The following is a 26,635-nucleotide window of genomic DNA, read 5'->3' as shown; positions in this document are numbered from 1 at the left end:
TGCGTCCCCCCCCCCCCACCCCACAGAGCGCCGTGATCCCAATTAAACACCGCTCACTTATCGGATTCATAATTAAATCGTGAAATTAATTAGCGCAGAATCTCCCCGGCCTTGGCGGCAGCGATTAGCGTCGGCTTGTCGAAGACCTCATTGCCGTAACCTGACGTGGCGCGCCTCTCACTCCAGGGATCTTCACGGATGAGGAGCAGGACCAACTGAGGAGGTTCACCAACCGCTCATACCTGCTGGACAAGAAGACGCTGCAGCATGTTTGGCTGGGCCTGGTGGACATCATCCTGGCATATGCGTATGACACGCGCATCACTGAGGGAGAGCACTGCGTGAGTCTTCTAGAATGAATCCCATCTGCACACTTCCCTTCGTGTCCATTATGAAACCTGCATACAGTATGTTGCTGTTTATATATTAATTAATTATTGGCTCTTGGTTACCTGAAGCTAAAGAGATGAGCTGAGCTTTTTGACTTCCAGAGGATGTAATAGTACTGGTTTATTCCTGCACGTGGGGAGAGTCTTTTCGCATATCTTGATCTCCATGAGGTAGACAGACAGGTGGGAATAAATTTGGGGGTGGAGGTAGGGGGTGTCTCAGGGCAGGGTCATCTTGTGTCCAGCACTCTTGGAGCTATTGGGGTTAAGGGCCTTATTTACGGGCCCAACAACAGCATCATTCTGCAGGTCGTGGGATTTGAACCAGTGACCTTCCAGTCATGGGAACAGAGGCCTAACCTGCTCCTTTTGATATGACATTTCTGATTTCATGTTATTTACTCTGCCTTTTATATGTCAGTGGATTAACCAAATCAGCGTTTCCTTGTCCTCACTCATGTGATATCGATATTTCAACATCAGACCGGGATCCAGGAACCTTGGGGCAGGGGAAAGGGGCTCTAGTAGACATGCAGGACCAGAGTTGCTCATGTCACAGTACTGCAGCTGCTGTGTGAGTGAGTGTGACTGCTGACATCACAGAGTGGTTATGAGGGCCAGACTCTGCGGGGATCTCCACTCCACTCACTGGTGATCAAAGCAGCCTGAGATTGCCGGTCTCATACCCATTACTTGAAAGAAATTCCATCATATTTAAAAACATTATGTGATTGGCTTTTGATGAGGGCATCGCAGATGTAATTACAAGCACTAAAGACGGTCTGTCGTAATTCTGTTGTGTTTCCATGATAGTTCTGTGACTCTGACCTCCCTCCCCCCAACCACAGGTGTTGTAGTCAGAAGTTGGTAGTCAGAGAGTAGAAATCCAAAACCAAGATATTGTTTCAACCAACCAGCTGAGTACTCTGTGACTGTGACCCAGCTGTTTGATTGAAACAAAATCTTGGTCTTGACTTTTACACTCTGGATCTAAATTACCCACCTCTGCCTGTGGTATTCAGGACACTACTCTTTGCTCTCTGTCTGAATCGATTTCATGTGACCCTTCAAGTTTTGTTAAATGGGCTGCACTTTGTCATACTTTAAAAAGAACGCCAACATTATCGACCCCAGTGATTGTGTGTTTTCACAGGTGGAATCAGCTTGGAACATCAGGAAGGTCAGCGGGACCCTCTGCTGGCTTGAGGTATGTAACATGAGCCCCCCCCCTCCCCCACCTGGTGGGGGCGGAGGTCTGGGGGAAAGGAGTGTTTTGTTGAGAGGTGGCCTTGATGCATTGACTGCAGGTACAACAGTATGACTGGGCTGAATGTTCCTGTAATACGGTGACTCCGTTTAGTGCAAGAGCCCTACTCTCTGCATCCAAGGCTTCAAGCAGTTGTTTAGCCTAAATGCTCTTTAGTACCCTGAGTTAATCCATCTTCTGTGCAAGGCAGAGGGTGCCATTTGCTTTGAGGGCATCTTAAATACAAGGACAGGCAATGTTGAATCTGATGTCGGTCACAGCTCCTCTGGTGTTGCTCTCCGGTGTTGCTCTCCGGTGTTGCTCTCAAGTGATCGCTTTCCCTTTGAGCTACAGCCAGTCGCTAGCTGCTGTCTCAAGTATCTTACCATTCACTCCGGCTCTTCGGTGTTGATCTCAGGTGTTGATCTCCGGTGTTAGATGTATTGATCTCCAGTGTTGATCTCAAGTGATCGCTTTCCCTTTGAGCTACAGCCATTCACTAGTGTGCCCTTTGGCCTGAGATTCTCCCCCCATCCCAGCCAAGCGTGTTTCGCTGCTGTCTGAAGTCTCTTACCATTCAGAGCGCAGTTGGAGGCTCTTAGCGTGTAAAAGCTACAGACTATGCGACGCACGGGCATGGGAGACAAGATATCATTACTGCTGTGAAGCAGTAAATGAGCCCCCTGGGGTTTGAACGTTTCGGATGTGTTATTTATTTTTTTTATGAACATGTAGAGCGGTAGTTCTGCTCTCTCAAGGATGCCTAGTGTTCAGTCCTAATTCCCCCCCAACCCTGTCAGGGACCGCCCCCTACCACCAGCTCAGCGTGCCCTAATTGCACCGTCCTCTCTGCAGTCGCTCCTAACCTTAGAGACACTACTGGGCTCTTTTTTTTTTTTTTGGGACATATGAAACCAAATCACCTGTTTTATTGCTGCCACATTTCCACACATTCTTCAGCCATTGAATTCTTGCATGTCATTCTCTCATCCACTGAACTCCCATTGTGGTTTGATGCTGTCTAATGGCCTAGCTTCCCCTGTAGGCCAGCACAGTAAGAATCACAAAGCCGTCCCCAGCAGTTGAATAGTAATAAGACAAGCTTCCTCAAAGGCGGCACAGGTGTGGGTCTTCACCTGGCTGGCAGATGGGGAGGTGGGGGTTGGGTTCAGTTCAGCTTTGACCCCAGAGGGGCTGTGGGGAGCTCTGGGCGTCTCACCTTACACCTAGAAACGGGAGAGCGTTCCCAGCCCATCTCCTCCTCGCAGAGCGTCTTGCGATGTCTTATTAGATGTATTGCACTCGTAACGCACTGCCCCCCGCCCCTATCATTGTAGTCGCTCCTACCAATATAAGAGGCAGCGGCCGAACTGTAATGATGGTGCTACTGGCACAGACCATAATAAGCCCCTCTCTACAGCGGGGGAGTCACCATCCTGTCAGAGTTTAGGATACTGTACACACTAAAAGACCATAGAGGCCTCATTGCCAATTACTAAGCTGGTGGAATTTAACCAGAAAGTTCTCAAACTTTCCCAGGATATCCCTTTGTCTCCTGATGTTGGTGGAATGGGGGGGGGGGGTATTGAGGCGCTTGAAGGTGGGAATCGCCCTAGAACAAATGTGGTGATTTAACGACCACAGACTATTAAATACATGGTTCCAGGGGTGTTTAAGGTTTCCATCAGAATTTTCCCTCCATAAAAAGGAAATCGTTAGAAGTAATTCGCTTATAAATGACTGCAATTAGGCGGCCGCTTTGCCGGCATGTGCTTTGGCAGAGGGGGACCAGCTGGCTGAGAAGGTCAGCTTCAGCAGCGAGCCTGCAGTTTGGCTCCGTTCTCCTCAGAACTCGAGTCCCACTGCAGGCCGTTTTCACCTTCATCGTTGTGCAGTTAAATAGGTTTGAGGGGTCAGTTCAGTGTGGGTTCTGTGTCCTGTAGCCAGTGTGTTTCTGGGTGTGTTTGTGTGTATATACTGTCCTTAAATGTTTTTCAGACCTACAGCACTCTGCAGGAAGTCTTGGTGTCTTTCGGACGAAGATGCCTGTGTTACCCGCTGTTCAGACACTTTGACCTCATCACCACAGTCATCCATGATGCCGCCTCAATATTCCAGTCAGGTTGGTGGGCCGTCTTCACCACTGTTGCTTTTGTATTTCCGAGGGTAGTGGGGGGGGGGGGGGGGGTCATGGGTTGAGGCCTGTCGCAGTGTGATTTTGTGGAATTCTGTAGGTAGGGAAACCCAGGTGGATATCTTTCTGAGCTGTTTGACGTCCTGTCATTCTCTCTGTGTCTTCTCCATTGGATCCTGTCACCTCTCGTAGAGAGTAGCGCTCTCTCTCTTTTGGAGGTCGTGCCGTCAGCTGATGCGGAAGAGAGTGTGAGGTCTGCCGGGCCTCAAGTCTCCATGTGTAAGCTATAGAACATGGGACCCAAGAAAAGAGGATGCGTCAGTGTTAAGACGCTTCGTAAGTCTTGGGGTTAACTCGCCAAGTCCCGGTTCGCTTGTTTAACTTGGTTTGGTTTCCCCAGAAATAATAAATCAAAAGTCAAATAAATGGAAAAAGTATGAGCTTGATGTATCGCACTCACTTGCCAGGTATTAATGCTCTGCTGGAAAATTTGTGAAAGTCATACTAGTAGCTTGAGGCTGTTCTGGCTCACAGAACCTGAAATGCCTCATTTTTGTGTTTGTTTGTATGTTTTTGCGGTTCTTGCCATGGCCATTTATCACCTTATTAAATGCGGCGGCCCTCTCCCTCCTGCTCCTCAGTGATATAACCATCTCCGTGCATTTTGAATGCGAGCATATTTTATATTGCAGGCACGTAACTGCCATTTTTCTGTTTTTTGTTTTATTTTTTTAAATATAAACCTGCTGCTCAGTACCGCCATCTTGCTGTGGTCATGGAATTGCACCTGGTGCTTGCACTCCGCACATGTCAGTGTGAGTGACGTAACCTTCTAGGAGACGTAAGTAAAATAAATCCGTGATGATTGCCGGGAAGGTCCACCTGCATCACCCCGCCAGCTTTTTCGTTCCCCCAGCGAGAGCAGAGTGAGGGAATGGGGTTGGTTGGAAATGTGCTCTTCGAATGGCTCTTCAAAGAACTAAAATGCTTAAATCCATTTCATTCTTTGCTTGCCTGGAATAAGGAAAATGTTGTGCCAAGACGTATTCTGTCTGCAGGCACTCGCTCCCTGTTAGGTTACCTTTTATTTAACCTGTACCAGGAAGGGCTGAAAGACGTAGGTCTCACCGGCATGTTCCAGTTGATCGGCAGCACTTGTCAAACTGCGGAAGGGCCAGAACTGGAAATATTCGCATGTTTCCTGTTTCCCTTTCCTGAGGTGTTAATGTGCTCTTGCCTGTTATTTAATTAGCGACATGCTCATTATCAGAAACAGCAAAGGAGCGTGACGGGAAGCCTTTGGAGCTGCAGGGTGTGTGATTTGGGACCCCGGTGGCTGGGGGGGGGGGGGGGGATTCACACAATCAAGGGGGCTCTCAGCGCAGGCAGCCAGAGGTTGTAAAACTTCTGGGGAAAAACAGACTCTGATACCTAGCCGGACAAAGCTAGGACCAGCTAGAAGGCAGACTGCCCCCCTCCCTCCGTTATAAATGCAGTCTGAACTTAGGCAGGAATCTCAGGTGCATTTCAGTGTCATGACAGACCATCACAACTGGCTCAATCCAGTACATGTTCTACATACTCTAGGCGACAAGTACTGGCACTGCACAGGTACTGACATTTTTAATTAGCCTCAATCGTCAATAAAAACCAAACGGTGGAGTTTGTGCAAAAGTTGCTCTTCCAAATGCCGCGGTCACATCTGAATGCACAGTCTGTTGCAGGTTTCCCATCCACCCCCCGCAGATCAGAGAGAGGTCTGCACCACGTGCAGCATGACAGTGAACTGAGGGCTTTCCAGTAGCATTCAGAACAGGAAGGCAGGATTGCGAGAAGGACTGTTTACTTTGATATATGTGAGCGGTATGTTATCTTAATGTCAAAACCTCGCAGTTGGAGGCTTCGCAGTGTAAATATGCTCAGGATGTGTGCTGTAAGATTATCCTCCTGGCAGCAATGTAACATGTTTGAATGGCAGTAAATGAAAAGCCTCTTAAGGCCTAGATTAGCATCTCTGTGTCTTATTAGGCACTAAGCCTGAGACGATTATACCAGGAGGCTCTCTAGGAACCAGCTGGTGTCTATGCTTTATGCCTCTGACCCCAGTGGTCTTCATTCCATGAGGAGCATCTGAGGTCATCCAGGGTCAGGTAGAAGTTTCTCGGCTGTGCAGGGCTGGTTTAACCTTCTTCTCAGGACCTTATTGATTTTTCATGTAGGTTTGATTTGTGTTACTATATAATATGGATCTAAATGGTACATATGTGCTGCTAAGGTTTTTACCAGATTCGATGTACCTGCAAAGTATTAGTTCTTAGTTTGCAAGGTTAGGAAGCTTTTAATTGACTTATAACAAAAGGAACGGTTACCTAGTAACCGTGCAATATTTATTCTTTCTATAGAGAAAAGACTCTTCTGGAATCCAAAAAAAAAATATATAACTAGGAAAATTCTTGAAATTTTCCCAAAAATGAAGCGATGTCAGAATGCTTAATTCCAAACGTAATTCAAAAAGAGCACAGTAGGATAAACACGGGCAGGAGCCGGAGCGGATGTCAGCGACATCTCTGTGCCTGTGCTGCGTTTACTGCGGGGTGAACAAACGCCAAACGCGACCTCATTTCTCTGCGAGTTGGCAAGTAACGTTTCCTCTGCCACGCGGTGGATCACTGGCAGTTTGCATACGTGTGCCCGCGGTTGATGTCGATATCGAACACTTGAAGATTTGCTGACTAGTGCGAATGGGGAAACCCTCAATGAGATCACAGCGTGAACAGATGCGAGTCTCTTTTGTTTTGCTCAGTGGTGTCACTAACAGCTGGTTATTCCTGAGAATTTCTTGAACGTAAATGGATCAGGTTGCATTTCCAGGGTTTATGTTGCTGGAGTGCTCGCTCTTTGTCTTAAGAGCGTGAAAGCAGTGGTGCAGAAATGACAGACCGTGCTTAATGATGCATTAGTGTGCTTTGTGTCCCTGAAAGCCTTGCCTTTCGTAAAAACCTTGGCGGAAATGTTATCAGGGGGTAAATTTTTGGCATTCAGATTATGATCGTTTGTTGTTCACCTTGTTGGGATTCAACTCCTTTCACTTACCTGGTCAAGATATCCGAGAGTAGATCAGTCTATTAGTCATAAAATCTCTGAATGCATAGCATGCGCTTCACAGCCGTTCGTTCTTAAATCTGGTGCAGACTTGGCCTCCTTAAATCTGGGTGCATTCTCCCTGTTTGAAGCCCCTGGCTACTTTCTACTCACTATCGACTCTTAATCACCAACTACTCTTTGGATGACGCAGCGTCATTTATGCCTTAATAGTTCACACAATTTTTTCATCGCTCCTGATTTAATTTATCGTAGCATCATGTGACCTGTTGTGCAGCCTCAACATCGGCGTATGCGTCAGCATGCCCTCTAGGGTTCGCTGCTCTTCCCCTCGATCGATCTCTGCAGGTAGCGCTGACCTCATCACAGCCCCGGATACGCGGCGAAGAGGCCGTGCTTATCACAGTATGGTCACCGGCAACTTGGGACTCCCCCGAAAGCTTGCACCGCTCGGGGGAGGAAGGGTAAAGGTGATGATGGGAGTGGGACCAGGCTGGGGGCTCCTGGGGTTTCCAGTTTCCGTGGGCTGTAAAAGCTCCGCTTCCAATGGGAACCAAATGTTTGCTCAGGGCTTTCCTCCAGCACAGGCACCCCATCCAGTCTGTGTGGCCTGGAATGTCTCTGGCGGGACAGACGCCAGCGAAGTCCGTAGGCACTGTTCCACTGTGCTGAGGGCCTCAGCTTGCCGCCGTGGTTTTGGTGTGGAGACGTAAGCGTGGCCAGGGTGTCGTAAACCACAGTGTCCTGGACACAGCCTCAGCGGTGTGCTGAAATTCCCTGTCCCGTTGCCCATTCTTGTAAATCCAAGTCTCAATGGGAATTTTGCGCGTCAATTTAATAAAAATAAAAAAAAATAATAAAAAATTTATTGACACTCGCCGAGGGTTCGACCTAAACTGCAAGCTTGCATTTTTTTTTAGCTCACTCCACGACTTCCGCAGAAGGATGTGACACAGTGAGCTGCCACAGTCGCACACCTCTCCTGATTATTTTGGCTTAAATGACACACTCCTGGATGGCATCGCGCTCAGCACCTTGTGTGACACTGTTTCGACACACCAGCACTGCAGGATCGACTCTGAGATCACACTTGTCAGCTTTAAAAAAATGAGAGTGGTTAAAAATGGTTTCATTTCATTTCAAATGTCATCCATGAGCTCTTGAATTTTCTGTGTGTTTTCTGAACATGTTGATTATGAGAGTGTCTGACTGCGGGAGCTGGTTCACTGGGCCGTGTCGGACCCCCTGGATTATGATACTCATCTTAGTGGTCCCCTAGATCTAAGATGGTGTTGGGATTTAGAGTTGGCATGAACTTATTGGGTGGCGGCATGGTGGTGCAGTGGTTAGCACTGTTGCCTCACACCTCTGGGACCCGGGTTCGAGTCTCCGCCTGGGTTACATGTGTGCAGAGTTTGCATGTTCTCCCCATGTCATCGTGGGGTTTCCTCCGGGTACTCCGGTTTCCCTCCCCTATCCAAAGACATACTGAGGCTAATTGGAGTTGCTAAATTGCCCATAGGTGTGCATGTGTGAGTGAATGGTGTGTGAATGTGCCCTGCGATGGGCTGGCCCCCCATCCTGGGTTGTTCCCTACCTCCTGCCCATTGCTTCTGGGATAGGCTCCAGACCCCCCACGACCCAGTAGGATAAGCGGGTTGGAAAATGGATGGATGGATGGATGGATGGATGGATGAATGAGCTTATTGGTTTATCTCAGTGGCCCTGTAACATCATCAGCATGACAGGTGAGACTGTGGTAAACCACAGGTTGTTAATGAAAGGGCTGGTTTGATAAACAGTTCATTACAGCAATATTTGCTTTTTGTGGTCAGTGACCAAACCAGGCTTGAGTCCTTTCCAGAAGTGGAGATTTCAGGTCCAGAGTACAAATCCAGACCAAGATTTTGTTTCAGCCAACCAGTTGAGTACTCTGTGACTGTGACTCTTTATACTTAACTAGTTGGTTGAAACAAAATCTTGGTCTGGATTTGTACTCTGGACCTGAAATCTCCCCTCTGGTCCTTTCCCTAAGAATGTTTCAGCAGGTTACTTTTACATCAGTAGCCCCATTTCCCTTCAGCTTATCTATTGATAATCATGCTTTAAGTCTACTGTGAATGATCGTCTAGACCTCCCAGATTTATTCTTTTTGTTTTGAAGCCTGATTATGATATTTATTGCTCATGTACATGCTTCTCTTTTCATGGCACAGTGGTCCCTGGGTGGCACTTAGCGTGATAAAACTGTCCTCATCGCCGCAGTTTGGCGGCTTTCGCCCACACATTTGAAAACGGCACTGCTGGGAGAAACTCGAATTTCGCAGGATTTTCCGCGCGATAAGGAGACATGAATAAGCACAGATCAAAGTCGATGCCTACTGGCCAGTCTTGCCTTGTTGGCATTCATCTGTTTGTTTGATGTGTTCTGTAAGTTCGAAGCACTTTTAAAATCCGGTGTCATGAATATTCAGTTGACAAATCGAGCCTCAGCCTGTTCCCGAGAGTCAGCAGCGAGTTCATCACACTGTCCTCCTGAAGAAGGATAGTATTGTGTTTTGGCTTAAATATTGGCTTCAAGATAAAGATTAAAAGAAAGACCTAAAGCGATCCAAATGTACTTTGTGTCTAGACCACTATGGTTTTCTTTTATTCCTGCCCAAGAAGGCCGTCTCATTTTTCTTGTAGCCAATCGGTGTGGGTTTGTCTTTCGCTTTCGCCTGGTTTGATTCCAGCGTCTCCAGCCTTGGAAGGCTGTAGATTTTGGTTGGTTCTCACTCTGCCTCACCTTGTCATCACTTCCCCAAAGTCGTTATTCACACTCTTGTGTACATGGCACTTGGGTTTCTGGTTGTAAATGCATCACCAGCTTTAAGATTACTCTCCAAAGCAGCATAAACCTCACCGTTAGAAGGGTTGAGCTGCTGATCAGTTCATCCTTAATGCCTGATTGCAGTTACCCACCAGAGTGACTGTTTTCCTTCCCTGCTTCCTTCTTTGTCCAGGGAAGGCCTATGTGCTTAAGTGCCTGTTGGACGTCCACAAGATCTTCAGGGAAAATGACCCCGCCTACATTCTCAATGACCTCTACATCACGGACTACTGTGTGTGGATCCAGAAGGTCAAGTAAGTTGTGAGACCATATTCCCCTCAGAGATGCTGCCCCCTGCTGGATGCCTAGTAAAAAGAGAATTATTAGGGATCATATGATCTTTGCCTGACAGGGTTTAGGAGATGTGGTTCCTCGGTGAAGACATAATATGTTAGCATGGGGGGGGTCTCTCTGTCACTGACTGCAGCTCTAGCTGGGTCCTGAGCCATGAGCCAATGGTAAGCTTCACCTTAATGGCCCTCGCAGCCCTGCCTCACCTCTGCCTCACCTCTGCCTCTCCCCTGCCTCCACTTCTTAACAACTCACATGTTTAAAAAGGCCCCCTTGTATGCATAATTCAGAAATGCAGCACAGTTTCTCATCGCCTGGGGTTCTGCCCAGCAGCATGTTCCCCCATAAGAGATCCGGCTGAGAAGTGCGTGCCACCGTGGACACGATGAAAGGCCCGTGATGATTTTTACAAGCCAGCAGATTCCAGAATGTTCTGGAAACAAAGTGGCCTGGCACCCAATTAATAATGCATTAGTGAAAATCTGCGACATGGGCTGTAGTTTGGGGGTGTCAGCAGCGCTGCCGAGGTGCAGCTTGGTGTCATATTGCAGTGTATGCATACCGGACGTGATACTACAGGGGCTCAGAGTAGCAGGCAGTGTTGCATCTCAGTTAATGCCATGCCGTATTGCATTCTGTATCTCCGCGATGTATTGTTATCGCAGTATAGATGGCGCAATGACGTTACTGTGGGAAATTGCAGTGTGCTGTAGCGTTCAGAGGTCTGGCTCAACACGGGCCGCAGCTCACAGATCCGATTCCCGCTGCCGTGGCAAGTGGGCTAAATCAGAAACGGGTGCAGGCCGGGAGGTGGGGTGGCAGAAGGGCCTTTGAGGATGACTGAGCTCCCATCTGACCTCCCTGATTGTCAGAGTCCGCTCTCTGCTGGAGTCTCTTTGCGTGCGTGCGTGTGCGCGCGCGCGCGCGCGTGTGTGTGTGTGTGTGTGTGTGTGTGTGTGTGTGTGTGTGTGTGTGTGTGTGTGTGTGTGTGTGTGTGTGTGTGTGTGTGTGTGTGTGTGTGTGTGTGTGTGTGTGTTTGTGTGCGTGTTTGTGTTTTTATGTGTGCATGTTTGTGTTCGTTTGTGTGCGCGTGTGTGTGTGTGTGTGTGTGTGTGTGCACATGTGTGCAGGGACACGTGTGTCTGTGCATGTGTGCTCACTTTGTGTGTGAGAGAGAGAGAGAGAGATCCCTTTCCAGTTTGCACTGACTTCCACAGTAGGGCGTGACCACAGTAAATCAGCACAAATGCAGAAAGCTGCAACACTAGTTGTTCAGTATCGGTTTTCTTAAGTAGTAGGTGAAGTTAACTTTACTAACCTTGTTAACTTGTTTGCTCTGATGCTTTTGTTAACTGACCCAGTGTTTGATAATCCATTCATCCTGCAAACAACTACCGTCTGTACAGGGTGATATATACACACAGTTGTATTATGGGCCATTTACGGATGCTGGTTTGCCAGGGAAATTTTGCTGAAGTGCCGGTGGAAACCCATAAGACACGAGGAGGACATGCAAACTGCACAGCCAGCAGTGCGGGGTTCAGATCCTGTGACGGCACAGTGCTGCCACCATGTCAGTACATGTCATGTACTGTTATACTGAAAAGGACCTGCTCTGTATTCTGTACGTCTGGTACTAATATGTAAATTCTGGTTAATTGAATATTGTCCTGCAATAGCGTACCCATCTCAGCCTCTCTGACAGCCCCTCTGCTGTTACATCGTTAAGAGAGCAAACCTGCTCGCTTCTGACTGATGTAATTTTCTCCCAAAAAATGCAAGCCATGTCTCCCTGGTTAACTTCATTGAGGCCACTTGGTTCTGTTCCACCATCCCCCCTGTAGGCAAATGAGCGTGATGTCGTCATCTTTAGTTACCCCGCAGGTTTGGCTTCGTGTTTCTGTCTCCGGCTTACCGGTAGATGCCTTTTGACGGCCTGGCCAGTGCATATATTTCATCCTGCGTGACTTGCTGCAAGCTGGAAGGGTGCTGGGCGCTTAACGGGCTCGTACAGCCCGTGATTTATGCCCCCTCCCCTCCCCTCCCCCAGCCCCCTCCCTGCCGTTTACCTCCGATAAGGCGTCCTGTTGTCCGCTGAGACAGCCCTCTCAGATTTACGCCAACGTTAAGAGCACGTCGTGATTTAATCCCTGGGGATGCCGCAGGAAATGCGTGTCTGGCAGTGTGGAGAGGATAGAGCGAGCGGGGGAGCAGGGGCGGGCAGCGTCCCGCGGGAGCAGCGGCGGCGGCGGGAGCAGTGAGCCGGCCCACGTCCGTCTGTCACGCACCGTGTCTCTGTCTGCTTGCCCGCTCTGCCGCGCTGACAGGTGGTGCCGAAAATGCGGGTCTCCCCACTGCCCAGCCGCATTTATTTGCTCACATGCAGCGTGGACAGGAACCCACCAGCTCCGTGCCTTGAGCTGTTCACCTTTATCTGTTTTTAACTGCGTTAGGCAGGCCAACCCCTCACAAAGCACCCAAAACTCTCCGCCCCTCCTTCCTGGCTGACTGCAGCATTCCAGCGACGTCAAATCAAGCTGCTTCTCATCTCCACCACCCTGCAAAAATTACTGCCACCTCGCGAACCACACCAATTAGAGAGCACGGTAACTTCGTCAGGTGCGTACCGACTCCATTACATGGGCCTTTAGAACCTCCATCAGCCACCTGCTTTTAAAGCTCAGGGTTTCCCTGCTAAGCGAGTGAGCTGCGGTAAAGCATCCTGCAGCCTGTCCCATAAACAGTTAAACCTGAGAAGCCATGTGCGAAAATAAACACCCGCTTGTCAGAGAGGTGAAATTAACTACAGCTGGCAGGAGCTGGTTAGTTAAGTATAACTACCCTTCCAGCATGAGCAATAGAAATAATTTATTAAAATGACATGATATTTAAAGATAATTGGAGGGTGGGACTGAAACACATCACCTACCGTAAGCAATGATTCTAGGGCGTGGGGAGTGCATCCTACCCTTTCCAATATTAGCCAGTAGCCTCATAGAAAAACTGCAGCATTTCACAGCAGCTGTCACAGATGGCGCCTGGATGCCTGCCGCTAATGAGGTCCGCTCTTCTCCCAGTGGCCATTGGGAGGCGCCAACACACGCCCCGCCACTCACACTGTTCCCCTAGCGATATTTCACATGGAGCACGCAGTTAAAAGGTGAAAAGCATTGGCAGTAATAAGGATGACCTATCGTCACCTTTTGGGGGGGGGGGGGGGTGCAAGGTCCACCCAGATGCTTCTGCACACGCCACAGTGCGGCCATTCACATGCCCCCAGGGTCCCAAGCTGACCCGTCTGATGAAGCTTGATGCTAGGGAGTGTCCTTCAAGTGCAGCTTGAGATGTCCATGGAGACCATGTGGAGTTTTCCGCAGAGCAGTTGACAAGCGTGTGGGATGATTTTAGCCACTGAATCTGCTGTGCCGGACACTTTCTGAGCCTTTCAATGAACCTTGAAGTTGATTATATAATGAACAGTATGTACAGAAATTCATTTTTCTTCATCATCATCATCGTTCCATGACATTTCTGTCACAAGCAAGACTTTTCAAAAAATAATATATAGAATAGTCTTGGTTGTCCCCTTAGTCAGATACGTCACAGTGATTCTCATCTGTATGACTGTAAGGCTGTATTCCTGAATATAATTACTTATTCCAGTACCCCCCTACCCCAGGCCGCACAGGGCCGGGGTACTCCCTGGGTCGGTGCCAGGCTAGGGTACTCTCCCGCTACGCTAATGCAATCCGCTGAACTTCCGCAGAAGCCCTTTGGTATCCAGTCAGCATGTCACGCTGACAGCAGAATTTCCAGTGCCTGCTATTTAGAAATTTCTCATCATTGGCATTGGGCAGGGGGCCCTGGCTTGGGGGGGGGGTGCACTATATGCGTCATCCCCTCACCTAGGGCCAGGGCTCATGCATAAGCTGCTCCTAAGACATGGCTTGTAGAGGCACTGCTTCCATGCACTTTTCTATAAGTGTAAACAGGAGATCAATTTACGTCAAGACAGAAAGATCAGACTTGGGAGTAACTGTGCTGCTGGGAGATGCGGCGGAAGCATTGCTGAAGGTACCCGTGATGGTGTGATGTGCTGTAACATGTGGTGGGCTTTCCCTGCTACACTCTCATTGGCGTCTGCCAAGCAGGAGCGTCAGGGAGACCGACTGGCACTAGGAAGCATCCGCCCGTGTACAGGTGGTATTTATCGGTATCTGACAGCTGTCCTCACCACATCCTTTTGATTGCTGTGAAAGACTCCACGTTCTTATCCTCCCCCAGAACAGCAGTCCTATCTTGCCGGGGTTGTGTGGGTCCCCTCGCTGAGCAAGGCCTGTGATGGTTGCCATGTCCCCCGCACCACCTCCTCCACCCTGCAGGAGGCGAGTGACCTCATTGCCTCCATCCACGCCTCTAGAAAGCGGACACTGCCAAATGCTGGCTGTCCGCCGGCCAGCTAGTCGTTCCAGGAGCTCGTGGGCAGAGCGCACCATCTGAAATGATTTCCACATTGCCGGCCTTCCCTTTGGGGCCAGACGACCTGCCGCTAGCCAGAGTTGGTCCTGCACATGGAAATATGGTGTCGTGACCAAGTGAAACCCTTAAGCACCAATTGAACAATTGGCTGTAATTGTTTACATCCCAACCTGTGCTGGTTTGTTTAATTGTGAGCCCCTGGGTGGAGGCTGGAGGGTGTAAAACAGTGAGGCAGAGTTTATCGGCTGAGTGTCCAGTGGCTTTGGAAGACAGGGTCATGCAGCCCACATGCACGCATGCTTCTGTTACCAGGGATTCTTTGACTTTCTCAAGTCCCTCCCATTTAAAAATTTTTTTAAAAAGGCGGGGCACAGCTCTAAGGCCTGATTGGCTTACATCATGTTCTAATCCCTCCCCAATCCAATCAAAAATAAGTGACTCTCCTACTGTGGAGGGAGCTGAGGAATGCATGCGCTCAAGGACCCCTTCCAGACATGAGAGGTGAATTCTGGGAGTCTTTGGAATGCTGGTCCCCAGCCCCGGGGGGGAAATGGCGGATTCCCTGGAGGCAATCTGTGCTGTTCGCCTCTGGTACCACTGGTTAGCGAGTATAGCTAAGGAAACAGTACATGGCTTTTCTTACTGTCATTGTGTGGGAAGGTGGCAAAACAAGATTGGGTGTGTGGGGGGGGGGGGGGGTGGCCCCTAGGAGTGGCCACTTAAGGAACCTGGGTAATGAGCAGCTTTTGTGCTGTACTCAGGGCCTTAATATCCTGGTGGGAAAGTGATTTGAGACTTCCTCTCAGCAAGGAGAGCCCTCCCGTGAGGATGTGGGGCACAAAGACCCCCCCCCCCCCAAAGGCACATAGTGATCACGCCCGTCTCACAGATTTATCTCCCGCCCCCACGTTTCGCTTTGTTTGGAGTGTGGGAATGCCAAGAGCCATGTGGGGTCTGCCGAAAACAGCGGAGGGCTTCGCTGATGTCTGTGAATTTGCATCTCTGTTGAGAACCAAGCAATCTGCTGGTGGCGTCCCGTCCTCCTTTTTGAGGTGGGGGAGGGGGGGGGGTTATGTAGGGTGATTCCACCACACTCTATTCGCCCTCTCTGCGACAGTGCGTCAGGAATGGAGGGGCTCGTGAATTGGCCCATTGGGAAGGTGTAACCCCTAGGGGGATATACCGAGATCAAACCGCATCCAGAATTTGTGTTCCTCTGCAGACAGACTGAGGAGACCATCCAGCTGAGCGAGTGACTCGAACTCCCCAAGGCCCAATAAAAATACCGGCCAGAGCTCGCCCGCTAATTATGTGCAGCGATCAGCTGTGGCCTTCTCCTACCAGGCCTAAAGACAGCCTGCAGCGAGGGCACACGTAAAAGCCCCCTCCTCCAAGAAGCTATAATGCACCGCGTGGCATTCAGTAGACTCTTAAGTGTTCAGCTGGGGTCATTTCACTCTTCGGGACGGTTCGCTGTCTCGCCGAAGAGTTAATAATGTGCCATTTTCGCCTGTCCATGAGATTTGGCATGTGATTAGTATGGAGGCTGCCACAGCGGCATGCCTTGTCACAGATTGAAATGAGTTCTCCTTCAGGCTCCTCCTTTGGTGTCTAAAGTAGGTAATGAGCTCTGAACGTGGCCGCTGGCGCCTACACTGACATGACAGGTCCACAACTCCCCAGCCTACTCAGAAAAGGCTCATTCTGTGTGTTCGGGCTGGTGTACCCTGTCAGCTTGCTCGAGGCTTGGGTCACTGGGGACACGCATGAGTTTGAGAAGATGAGGACAAGGAGCTCCCTCTGACCTGACACAGGATGCCTGATGTCTGCCATCATGGGGGCCCGTCCTCATAGCTTTCAGTGTAACCATCACGGAGCACACAATTGCACGATGAACTCTTTAGTGATGGCTGTTTTCTGGAAAATAGCAAGTACAAGATCAGAAGGCCTGAATGTGACAGCCGAATCCAACATCTGCTAAGGGTCTGGCTGTCCAGCCGCGCTCACATGTTCCTTCATCTCCCGGCAGGTCCAAGAAGGTTGTGGCCCTGGCAGAGCCACTGCTCAAGGCGTCACTGACGAAGGAGGACATGGAGCTGGAGCTTGATCTTCTGGAGAAGGTGGCGATGGAGGGAGAAAGTCAGGAGGAGGAGGGCGATGACGGGGAGGAAGACGATGAGACAGAGGAGGAGGAGGAAGATGAGAAAGAGGGCCTGGGAATAGAGGGAAGTTCTTCCCGGTCACACGTTGAGGGACAGCTCAGCAGTGACAGCACCTCCCTGTCACCAAAGAGCAACCATCTCTGCCTGAAAGAGGAGGGACCCGTGGCCCCCAGCCAGAAACTCATCCAGGAGCTGGTTGAAACCGTGGAGGTGGGATTAAGGGTCTCGGAGCCCGGTGACTGTGAGGGGAGCGCGGCAGACGACGTGGGCACCCCTCAGAGGACCCTGCTGGAAGTGGGTCCGCGCAAAAATCCGCTGCTGATTGTGTCCACTGCCTTAGAGGATGACAGCATCGGGTAGGGGCCCAGCGGCCTGTAAACGCCTGTCATACAGGTGCCACCGATATGGAGTGACTGTGACCCTCACGAAGCTTGTCACCCGCTCTACTTTTGCTGTAAATCCTGCTACCTCCCGTTTCCATAGAGTAGCAAATGGAGTCTTTGCCATAGTCTTTGAGTTTTATCGAAGGAAAATATTTAAACTGAGAAGCCTGAGACTTGAACCGAGCCTCAGCATGTTTGACTAGCCTTCTTGGAATATTCATGTTTCACAGGAATTCAAATTAATTTCCACTAAAGTGTTTTTTTGTTGTAATCAGTGTTTTGGAATCTCCATCTATTTCTGCATCTTATGATAGCTGTCGGAAATTAATATCAGCTGAAAGCCTGATCATTGTTTCTCCAGTTGTGCTTATTCTTGTTCCATGTTGGTTGCGCGTTTCAGCTGAATATTTTTCCTGAACTTTTGTACATCTCATGTGCATTTTTATATTGTTCTGTTGATTGGATCAAAATTAAAACCGGATTCCTGTTGCGATTAAGCATCTTTTACCCTGAGAAGAACTGAAACTTAACAGAAAACAGTTTAATAAGTAGCCTCACCGCCTGTGTGATCATGCTGAAAGCGTTTATCTGGTGGATCACGTGACTGCCCCCCCCCCCCCCCCCCCCCCGAAAACCACTGGTGGCTGGTTTCATACCTCAGCCGAATGATCGTCGTGCCGCTTTCATGTCAGCGTGTCGGTTTGTGGTCATCGCTCTAGATCCCACATTTTTATTTTCACATTTCCTCACAGTCAGATGACCGAAGGCAGGCAGATGATCCGGAAGCATCCGAAGCCAACGCTCCGTTCTACCCTCAAGGCTCGCTATAATAAACTGATATGAAGTCTCTTATTTGCCACTTGCGCTAGTATGAGTACAGGTACATTGGAATGCGTTGCATCGCCGACCCTATCTTGCTCTCCATGAGACATATAGATACATACAGGTGAGAGCAAGCTGGGGGGGGGTCACAGCGCAGGGTCAGCTGGCGTACAGTGCCCCGGAAGATGGGAGTTAAGGGCCTTGTTCAAGGGCCCACTTCTCTAGGGTGTTTGGGGCTTGAACAAACAATGACAGGGACAGAGACTTAGCTTGTTGGGCCACTCGATGCCCCCTGTAGAGGCTTGTCCCTCGAAGAGTGTCCACTACATTTTCTTTCTGCGGGTCCTTTCTAATCAGAAAGCAGCGAGTAAAATCTGTGTAAGGGGTCTAGGTGCCTGGGGTGGGTGGGTACCAGCCTGGCCTGGCACCACAGTTTCTGGCTGGGGGATGGCGTGAACAGGAACAGTGTCACCGCCCTGCACCAAGTCCCCCAGAGATGACCTTCAGTTAGTCTCTGGTTATCGGTGTGCCGTGGGGCTGCCATTAGCCACCATTCAACTAGAACTCGCCATGCTACTGGCAGTCCTTATAATATACTGCCGCTTGGATGGTTTATTTATAGCATGCAGTAAGACTGCCTTTTTGTGTGTCTGTTCCCAGTAACTAGGGACCTCCATTGCAGCTATGTGCTAATTGCCCACTTTCTGTATGCCGGCGTGTTTTAGCTGAGAGTGTAATGCTGGTATTGCTGCACTGTCCGTTTCTGTTTTCTGAAACCTGAGAGACGAAGCTGTGTGTCTCCCAGGAAGGAGCTGCGTAGCATCAGAGGTGTCCGTTACATCTCAGGGTCAGGCGAGCCCGTTTGGATGCCTCACGCTCCCAGTTCTGTAAAGCAGTGTTTCTCAGACTGGTCCTCAGGGACCGCCATACTGTCCACGATTCTGCTCCCTACCATTTCCCAGTAAGAGCAAAAATGCAGATTGTCTGGCAGGGAGCTGGGAGGGAGCAAAATGTGGACCATCTGGAAGTTAGGAACACTGGCATATAGCAGAGGTTCAAAGCCTGGACTTTGGTCCGAATGCAGACCGAACCAGAATTTATTCCGGACAGTAATGCACCTTATGAACATTAAAAGACTTAATGTGATTCGAAGCAGAAAATACAATGTAGAACCACCAAATTTCACACACACATAACTTGTCATAATCCACCCACCCCCCCCCCCTCCCCCCCCCGTGACAGAGTTGAAATGATCAGTGTACGTTAAAATGCTAAAGAACTGGAAATTGCTCTGGACGTCAGCCTTTGAACAAAAATCTGATGCATACCCTTGATGACAGACTGTAAAGTCGGCTTCCTCCTCCACGATGAGCAGCCTGCCCCCACAATGCAGATTCACCAAGCTAACCCAGTAGGTTCTGGACTGGCGTGAGACCCAGTGTGGCCACAGACAGCCACACTGGGTTTGTGGCCCCCGGTCTCCTTTGTTTCTGGGCGTATGCACTGATTAAGCCGCACCGCATCCGCTTCTCATTTCTCCTCCGAAAGCAGCCGTTATGTTTTGCTGTCAGGAAATCTGCCAGAAAGAGCCCGTCTGTTACGGAAGTGTTTCGGATTTGCTATGGATTTCCGGTGTCTGGAATCGCATGAGGGCTGAAGTGGATTCGGGCTGGATAATCGTTTATGACACTACTGTAGTTCCCAGTGCACAGTCACAGTATCTTTTGAAATATGTTTCATGCATCTGGATAAGAGTTCTAACTGGACTCTGGTGTCTGATTGTCCTTTACAGAGTTTATCTTAAAGTGGGGAGGGATGTGGACCCTGGGAAATGGAAGGAGAGGAGTCACTGTGTCTGTGGTTGTGATCTGCAGACTGTAATGTCCTACAGAGGGGACATGGCCCATTCTTTGAATGGAGCTTCTGCACCAGAGGAATTTCCCCACTGATTCACAAGTGCCTGTGCCCTATGGGCTTCTGATTGGCAGGTTTCTGAGCCTGAGTCTGTGTCCAATCAGTCGCAAGTGTCTAATGTTCCACTTTCTGATTGGCTAGTGTCTATGATGTTCCAGGTTCTCATTGGCTGGTGTCTGTGATGTTTCAGGTTCTCATTGGCAGGTGTTTGTGTCCTCAGTACTATTGATACATACCCAGCTTGAAGGGAACTTTTGCCAGCTTTATGTAAGAATATTCTCAAAGTTGGAACATTATTACCAGAACACCCTTTTAATGTAATTAATGTTGACAAATATTGTTTTGTGATTAAATGTTATTTTATAATAGTGCTGCCCTATATGGCCAAAACTAGCCAGACATTGGCTTGTCCAGCATCTCACTCTGGATTGAAGGGTATTAATATGAAGTTGGGTGGCCCATTGTTGCTGTAATAGCCTCTGCTTCTCTGGGAGGGCTTCACAGAAGATGCCGGAACCTTGCTGGTGGGATCTGCTCCCATTCACGTTGGCTGCTAAGTGATCAGGTTCCTTTCTGTCAGCCTGTGTGGCCAAAAGCTCTCCCAGATATTCACACCTCCGCTTTCACTTCACTCCTGCAGGGCAGAAATGTAACGAAAAGTCACCAACCTTCTCCTGCACAACGGCCACCCGTCCTGCTGATAATCCTTCTTGGGGGAGGCGTGTGTCTCTGTACTCGGCTACACATCCCCGTCAGTGATGGGCGTGGCTTAATTAGGCACTAATTAATAAGGGTGTTTGCATACTTTTGGCCATATAGTGTATATGTGTATGCGGCCTCGAACCCTAGGCCTTTGAGGTGTGAAGTGACTGTGTTGTCAGCTGCTCTGTCCTGCCATGCCCTTTATTAGTTTATATATTATTAGTCTAGTTGTAGTAGCAGTTGTAGTAGTGGGATGACATTCTGGAAACATCAGGAAAACTGGCCACTTGGAATCTTTCTATACCGTAATTGTAATGTTTGGTAAATGTTCCTAGAATTAAAAATTGTTATCTGGGTACCATACTATGGTCTGTCACTGAGGCCCCTCACCAATGACAGCAGCTTCGTTTCCAGTTCTGAGACCAGGCGTCACGCGCTTCATCATGTAAGCTAAGCCACACTGTTTTATTGAAGCTATTTCGTTAATAAAAAAGCCATCATTCATTGGTTATGATTACATTTATACAAATGAAACTCTGTCTGCAGAATCTGGGCAGCTGCCTTATGTGGTGACATGTGTCTTTTTTGCAGTGTATCCTCACTGCTTTCACTGGGGGTCCAGAGCCAGGGAAGGAACTGTGTTCCAGTACTAGTAAGGAAAAACCAAAAAAAAGAAAAAAGCTCAGTCTCGACCATCGTCCCTGAAAGGCATTCCAGACTCTGAGAAGATTAATAGCCCTCCAGAAGGGTTGAATCAGTCTCTCTGGGGACCAGTTCCTCAAATGTATGTGCAAATAGATTGGCTGCCTGGTGCCGCCCTGCTGGTCACTGTGCTGCACAGCGCTGGGGGGGGGTGGGGTGGTTACGGTCATCTCGCAAATTCTCTGCTTCCACTACTGGGCGGGGGAGCTCTTCCCTCTTCTCTTTCTCCCTTTTTTTTTTTTTACATCAGTTCTCTTATCCAATCTCCAGATGCTGGTGCGCTCTGCCGGCAAAATGACGGGTGTCATGGTTTGTGGGGCAGTGGTGATGCTTGTCAGGGATTCAATCATATGGAGTTTGCAGGTGCCCCACGTGTTGTGCCTCTCAGGTGATTGGTGATGCAATGTGTGTGTGTGTGTGTGTGTGTGTGTGTGTGTGTGTGTGTGTGTGTGTGTATGACCACCCCCTGCAGGGGAACAGCTTCACACCAAGGTTGCCCTTTGCCTTTCGTCTCCTGGGATAACTCCTGGAACATGTCCAAGCATCGCTTGACAGGAATGGCCAGCTGTGCTTTTGCTCTGTGATTATGACAGCAGACTGACGGACAGCGCCCTAGCGAAGGGTTAATCCAGCAAGTAAATCGTGCCGAGAATGACTTTGGGTCTGCAGTTTCCCTCCACGGGCTGGAATGTTGTTTTCTCCGCACAGCCCGCTGCACACTGCATACATGTGTTTTAAATGAAGGCTCCGGTTAACATAATTTGACTGACTCTTCAGATGAAGAAAGCGACCATTGTGCTGGGCTCGCTCTCCATCTGCCTCGCGCAGAGCCGCCCGTCGGCACGCTCTCCTGGGCGCACGCTGCCCAGGATTACTGCTGCGTGCTCGGCACTGGGAGGAGAGCGAAGCCATCGGATGGGTTTGATTTCGCTCAATTACGAGAACGATTTGACGCGAGAGCCGTGGGGGCTGTTTAGGACAGGCAACTCTTCTCAGCATGGGCGAGATCCTGGCTGAAAGAACCGCGTGAGTCACCTGCGTTTAGCTGCCACCCGAATCCAATGTCACGAACATTGTCACTGGTGTTGACATCCCATACACGTCTATTCTGCTGCAGCCTGACAGTACATCTCCGTCGCACGGTGACTAACACGCTGGCCGCAGCCACATCGCCTGCTGCCTTTTCCCACCAAATTCTGAGTATGCGGCGACAGGCTCACACTTCCCCACGCGCCGCAGGATGCCTCGAGACGTTCTCCAGTCACCTCGACCCTCCTCTTTCCTGCCAGGCTGGAATGAGAAATCCAGGACGTGAATCATCGCAAAGTCGCCGCGTGACCAGGCAGACGCAAAAGAGGCCTGGAATCCGGCACTTCAGCTTGTGTCTTTCCACAGGCGGCTGTACGCGGAGCGACAGCAAACGTGCAGCGTCTGAATGTACCACAGCACAGCCCACAATTACCCTCCCAGCTGTTTGAAAAGATGATTACAGACATCAATCTCTTGGCTTCTGCTATTGAAGCAGCTGATGATGACTAATTCCATGCAGGTTCCTGATCCTCATGAAGGCACCTGTCCATTTCAGCACGTGTGGCTTGGATCTCCCAAGAGATCTCCATGATTTGAGGTTTACACCCAAACCTCAGCGATCAAGCTTCCGGGCAAGTAGAGAGATACTGGATGGCCATTGTTCCATAGCATATGATATGATTGTGACAGCACACTTTATTGACAACACTCGCTAATTCTTTGTGAAAGTGGCTCACAGTTTGTCTTCCGGAATATTCCTGCTCCGTGTTGCCCTGTCGTTTTTCCCTTTTCAATGTCACAGGATCCAAAGCGACCTCTCAGTGACCCCACTGGGGCCTCCTGGCAAACTTGACCTTTAGGTAGACGATGATAATGCCTGTTGATTATTAAATGAGCCAGTGTCTCCACCATCCCCTCCCAAAGCTCTTTTCCACAGGATTGCAGCGCACGGCTCAGCTTTTCAGGACCCCGCAGAGAAAAATCCTTTTAGCTGCTGGGGAGGGAAAAAAAAACAAACACAGAAACGGTCCCTCAAGCAGGTGAAGATTTTCTTATTGAGAGCTGAGAGTCTCCTCAGTGTCAGCTTGTGTTTAACCCTCTGAACGAATCGGGGCTCCATTTTCCCTCTATTGTATATTTAAAGGGTTTTCAAGGATCATTCCCTTGGTTTTGTATCAAACTAGGTTGCTACCAAGAGCAGCTGGCTTTGGATTTAGAGGTACTGAATTTATATGAATCACTGATTATCTACCCTAGTATATTACATTTCTTGGCAGAGTCCCCAGGCACAATGATATGACACCTATCAACAATGTAATATGTTTATGGACCCATGTGGTGCTGCTTTGAATTTACACACAAACCCTGGTAAATAAAAGGTCTGTTTACATCAATCAGGCCTGAAGAATGTGACGTGTTTAAGCGCTTAAGCTCTCAGTTTGGTCCAACACCCCACATCGATTTACTGTGCTTCTAAGTTCACGTGGGGCATCGTTGGAGTTTAGCATGTAACCAGACCAGGAAATTTGTGCTAAAGTGATTGGTTGATCACAAGACAATGTTTTCCCCATGGTGCACAGGTTTCCTCCAGGAGTCCATACTGCTAGGCATCTTGGCGTCCCTGATTTGGCGGTAGCGTGTGCTGTAGGTTTGCGTTTGCCCTGTGATGGACTGGCTTCCCAGAGTCAGTGGCCACTCCATGTGCTCTGGGTCTCCTGTGACTCTGCACCACAGAAACAGCTGGATGATTGCTGAATGGGTAGAAAATGGCACAAAGAGATTCCAAAGACAGCATGAAATCACACAAAAGCATTTCTGACGGCAAAATCAGTCACTGTCTTCTCACACCATAGTCTCGCTGCAAAAGATACTTGTAATCTCTGGCAGACTCTTCATAAAATTGTTTTATTAATTTAAAAGAAAAGCAGTATTTTAATGAAAAGACCAACAGCAGCAGCAGCAACACATACTGATGGATGGGCTGTCATAACTCGCTAAGTAATGTCTGTTCCTCACACAGCGACTGCATCTCCATGCCACTAAGCCTTGGCTTTATTCTCTGGGTACGGTGGCGATTTTGTGCCCTCTGTCCTCCTTGCTCCTGCCAGCTTATTGCTCACTGTGCACAGGAGGCTCCGTGGTAGCTAACAGGGACTGTGTGCCTGCTCCCTCTGCCCCGTTTGCCGTTACGGCCACTTAGTGACCAATGATTGTGCTGCAGACACTCACACCCGCTAGAAGATCTCTTTGAGCGCTAAAGCCCCCATGCAGCCTGGGTGTAATTGGGCTAATCTCAGCATTAGAGGGATTTGCACTGGGGTTAAAGAACCACATTCCGCACTAATGCATCCCATTGCAGTGTGTGAAACTCTTACCAAACACCCAGCCTCGTCTGACATGAAATCAATGAGGCACACACTGAGCTTCTCTGGCCCTCCTCTGCAGGCTCCGCTTCAGCTTGGGCAGCTCCGCACATCTGGTTAGTGTTAAGGTAACCCACGGATTTATTTGTCTCGGGACGGAGTGAAGGGCCCCAAACCGCGCCAGCCCTGCCCCCCACCTCTTTCACACACATGCACACAGACACACACACACGTTTTCCTGTGCTAGCTAAACTCAGACTGGGATAATCTGATAAACACAATATCCCTGCTGTGTGAAGCATATGGTTAACTTGACAGAGCAGGTTGCATCTGCATACCTGTGCGCAGGTTACATCAGGACATCCCTCCAACAGGAACCTTTTTCCGGAATTTTCCGGATGACTGGAGCGGGATAGTGGAATGACTGAGCTGCCCAGATGCCAGGTATCAGCAAGAGGGAGGTGGGTAAAGCATCAGCGGGTGTCGGTGTGGCACGCTGAAAATGCAGCCAAAGCACCATCATGAAGCTGGCATTCACATGACCTCAAGTTTCAACCAATGAAAATGGAAAACTAGCACATACATGACCCCAAGATCCAGCCAATGAGAGCAGGAAGCTGGCATTCACATGATGCTGAGATCCAGCCAATTACAGTGGGAAGGCATTACATGGCATTTGCTGACAGCAAACAGACTGGAGAGGTCCAAACTTCCTGTTTGAACACACCAACATGAGGGGAAACTCGTACTTTTCTTTTTTATGCTTCTGTAAGGATGGTTGCACCCGATTTGATGCCCTGAGCGCGTATTTTTCTGCTAAGAGACTCGCACTGTTAGCCACATCTACCTGCGTGTCCCCAATCCGGCCCGCGACCTGGGAAGGGCATAGCTGTTTGCGTGGCGAACACTGAGAATAGCATAGGTTACACCAGCAGAGTTAGTGCCCGTCTGCTCGACTCCAGTCTATTTATAACAGGAGCAGGAGGAGAGCAGTGCAGGCGCTGGGCTCCTCTCTCGTCAGTGTCTTAATTGTCATGAGGTGACAGTTTTTGACTGTGTTTTACCCCCTTTGAGAGTAAGTCACGTTCGCTTTTTGGAAAGGGAAGCCTTCCAAGGACAGCTAAGTTCCAACTGAGAATTTCCTATTCAATGGATTTATATGGAAGCAGTACAGGCTATCTGTGGAACGCAGGTCCACTGAGTAACATGTGTACCCTTGAATCATGTTACCAGGGTAATGGTGTGTAAGTGATTCCCTGCTACTTCGTGTTGCTACCTCTGGATTTGTTTCACTGGACTCATCCCAAGCATCCCACAAAGCTAGCGGTCGGTTACCTGTGTGTATCCCATCAATATCTGGTGCTTTATTATAGGCTGGCCTTGTCATCTAGGTCCCAATGGATGTTATTAAGCACAACACGGTGCGGAAGCCGGACAGGCCGACGCGTGTTTAGCACTCTTACCCCTTATACTTATCACCTCTCCACAAGCATCATGTGTTGAAGGTGTGCTTAGCATGCTCTGCTATCCCCTAGCCAGTCATCTTTTGTCTCTGACAGGTCTATAAATAAGACTGGAGGGAATTACGTACAGCCAGGGTGATTGACAGGCCTGCCTCTGCAATGACGAGCATGTGGGGTGGGGGGAACGTTTGTTTGTTCACGGTGGGCCTTGGATATGGGGTTTGCTGAAGTGTGTTTGTTTACAGGCAGGTCTCCTGTAGCTGAGCCTGAGGGAGGCATTACATAGGGGACTGGCAGTGGATGGGGAATGGACAGAGGACAGGAGATTGACAGTGGACAGGGGACTGGCAGTGGATGGGGAACTGACAGAGGACAGGAGATTGACAGTGGACAGGGGACTGGCAATGGATGGGGGACTGATGGAGGACAGGAGACTGACAGTAGACAGGGGACTGGCAATGGATGGGGGACTGATGGAGGACGGGAGACTGACAGTAGACAGGGGACTGGCAATGGATGGGGGACTAATGGAGGATGGGAGACTGACAGTGGACAGGGGACTGGCAGAGGATGGGGGACTGAT

General features: G+C 49.4%; 1 protein-coding gene across 3 annotated transcripts in view; it reads left to right on the top strand.

Annotated features, from left to right (window-relative positions):
- shq1 (SHQ1, H/ACA ribonucleoprotein assembly factor) overlaps window positions 1-17,546 on the top strand; it is a 29,141-nt gene extending 11,595 nt beyond the window's left edge. For all 3 annotated transcript variants that reach the window (XM_049022608.1, XM_049022609.1, XM_049022607.1), the window contains 5 exons: window positions 187-341; window positions 1,543-1,596; window positions 3,634-3,757; window positions 9,876-9,996; window positions 16,542-17,546. In XM_049022608.1, the coding sequence (XP_048878565.1) occupies window positions 187-341; window positions 1,543-1,596; window positions 3,634-3,757; window positions 9,876-9,996; window positions 16,542-17,034 (947 nt within the window). In that variant the 3' untranslated portion in view covers window positions 17,035-17,546. The remainder of the gene's footprint in view (window positions 1-186; window positions 342-1,542; window positions 1,597-3,633; window positions 3,758-9,875; window positions 9,997-16,541) is intronic.
- Window positions 17,547-26,635: the final 9,089 nt, after the last annotated feature.

Source organism: Brienomyrus brachyistius, chromosome 8 (genome assembly GCF_023856365.1).
Source record: "Brienomyrus brachyistius isolate T26 chromosome 8, BBRACH_0.4, whole genome shotgun sequence".
NCBI lineage: Eukaryota > Metazoa > Chordata > Actinopteri > Osteoglossiformes > Mormyridae > Brienomyrus > Brienomyrus brachyistius.
This window is presented reverse-complemented; position numbering and strand designations above follow the sequence as displayed.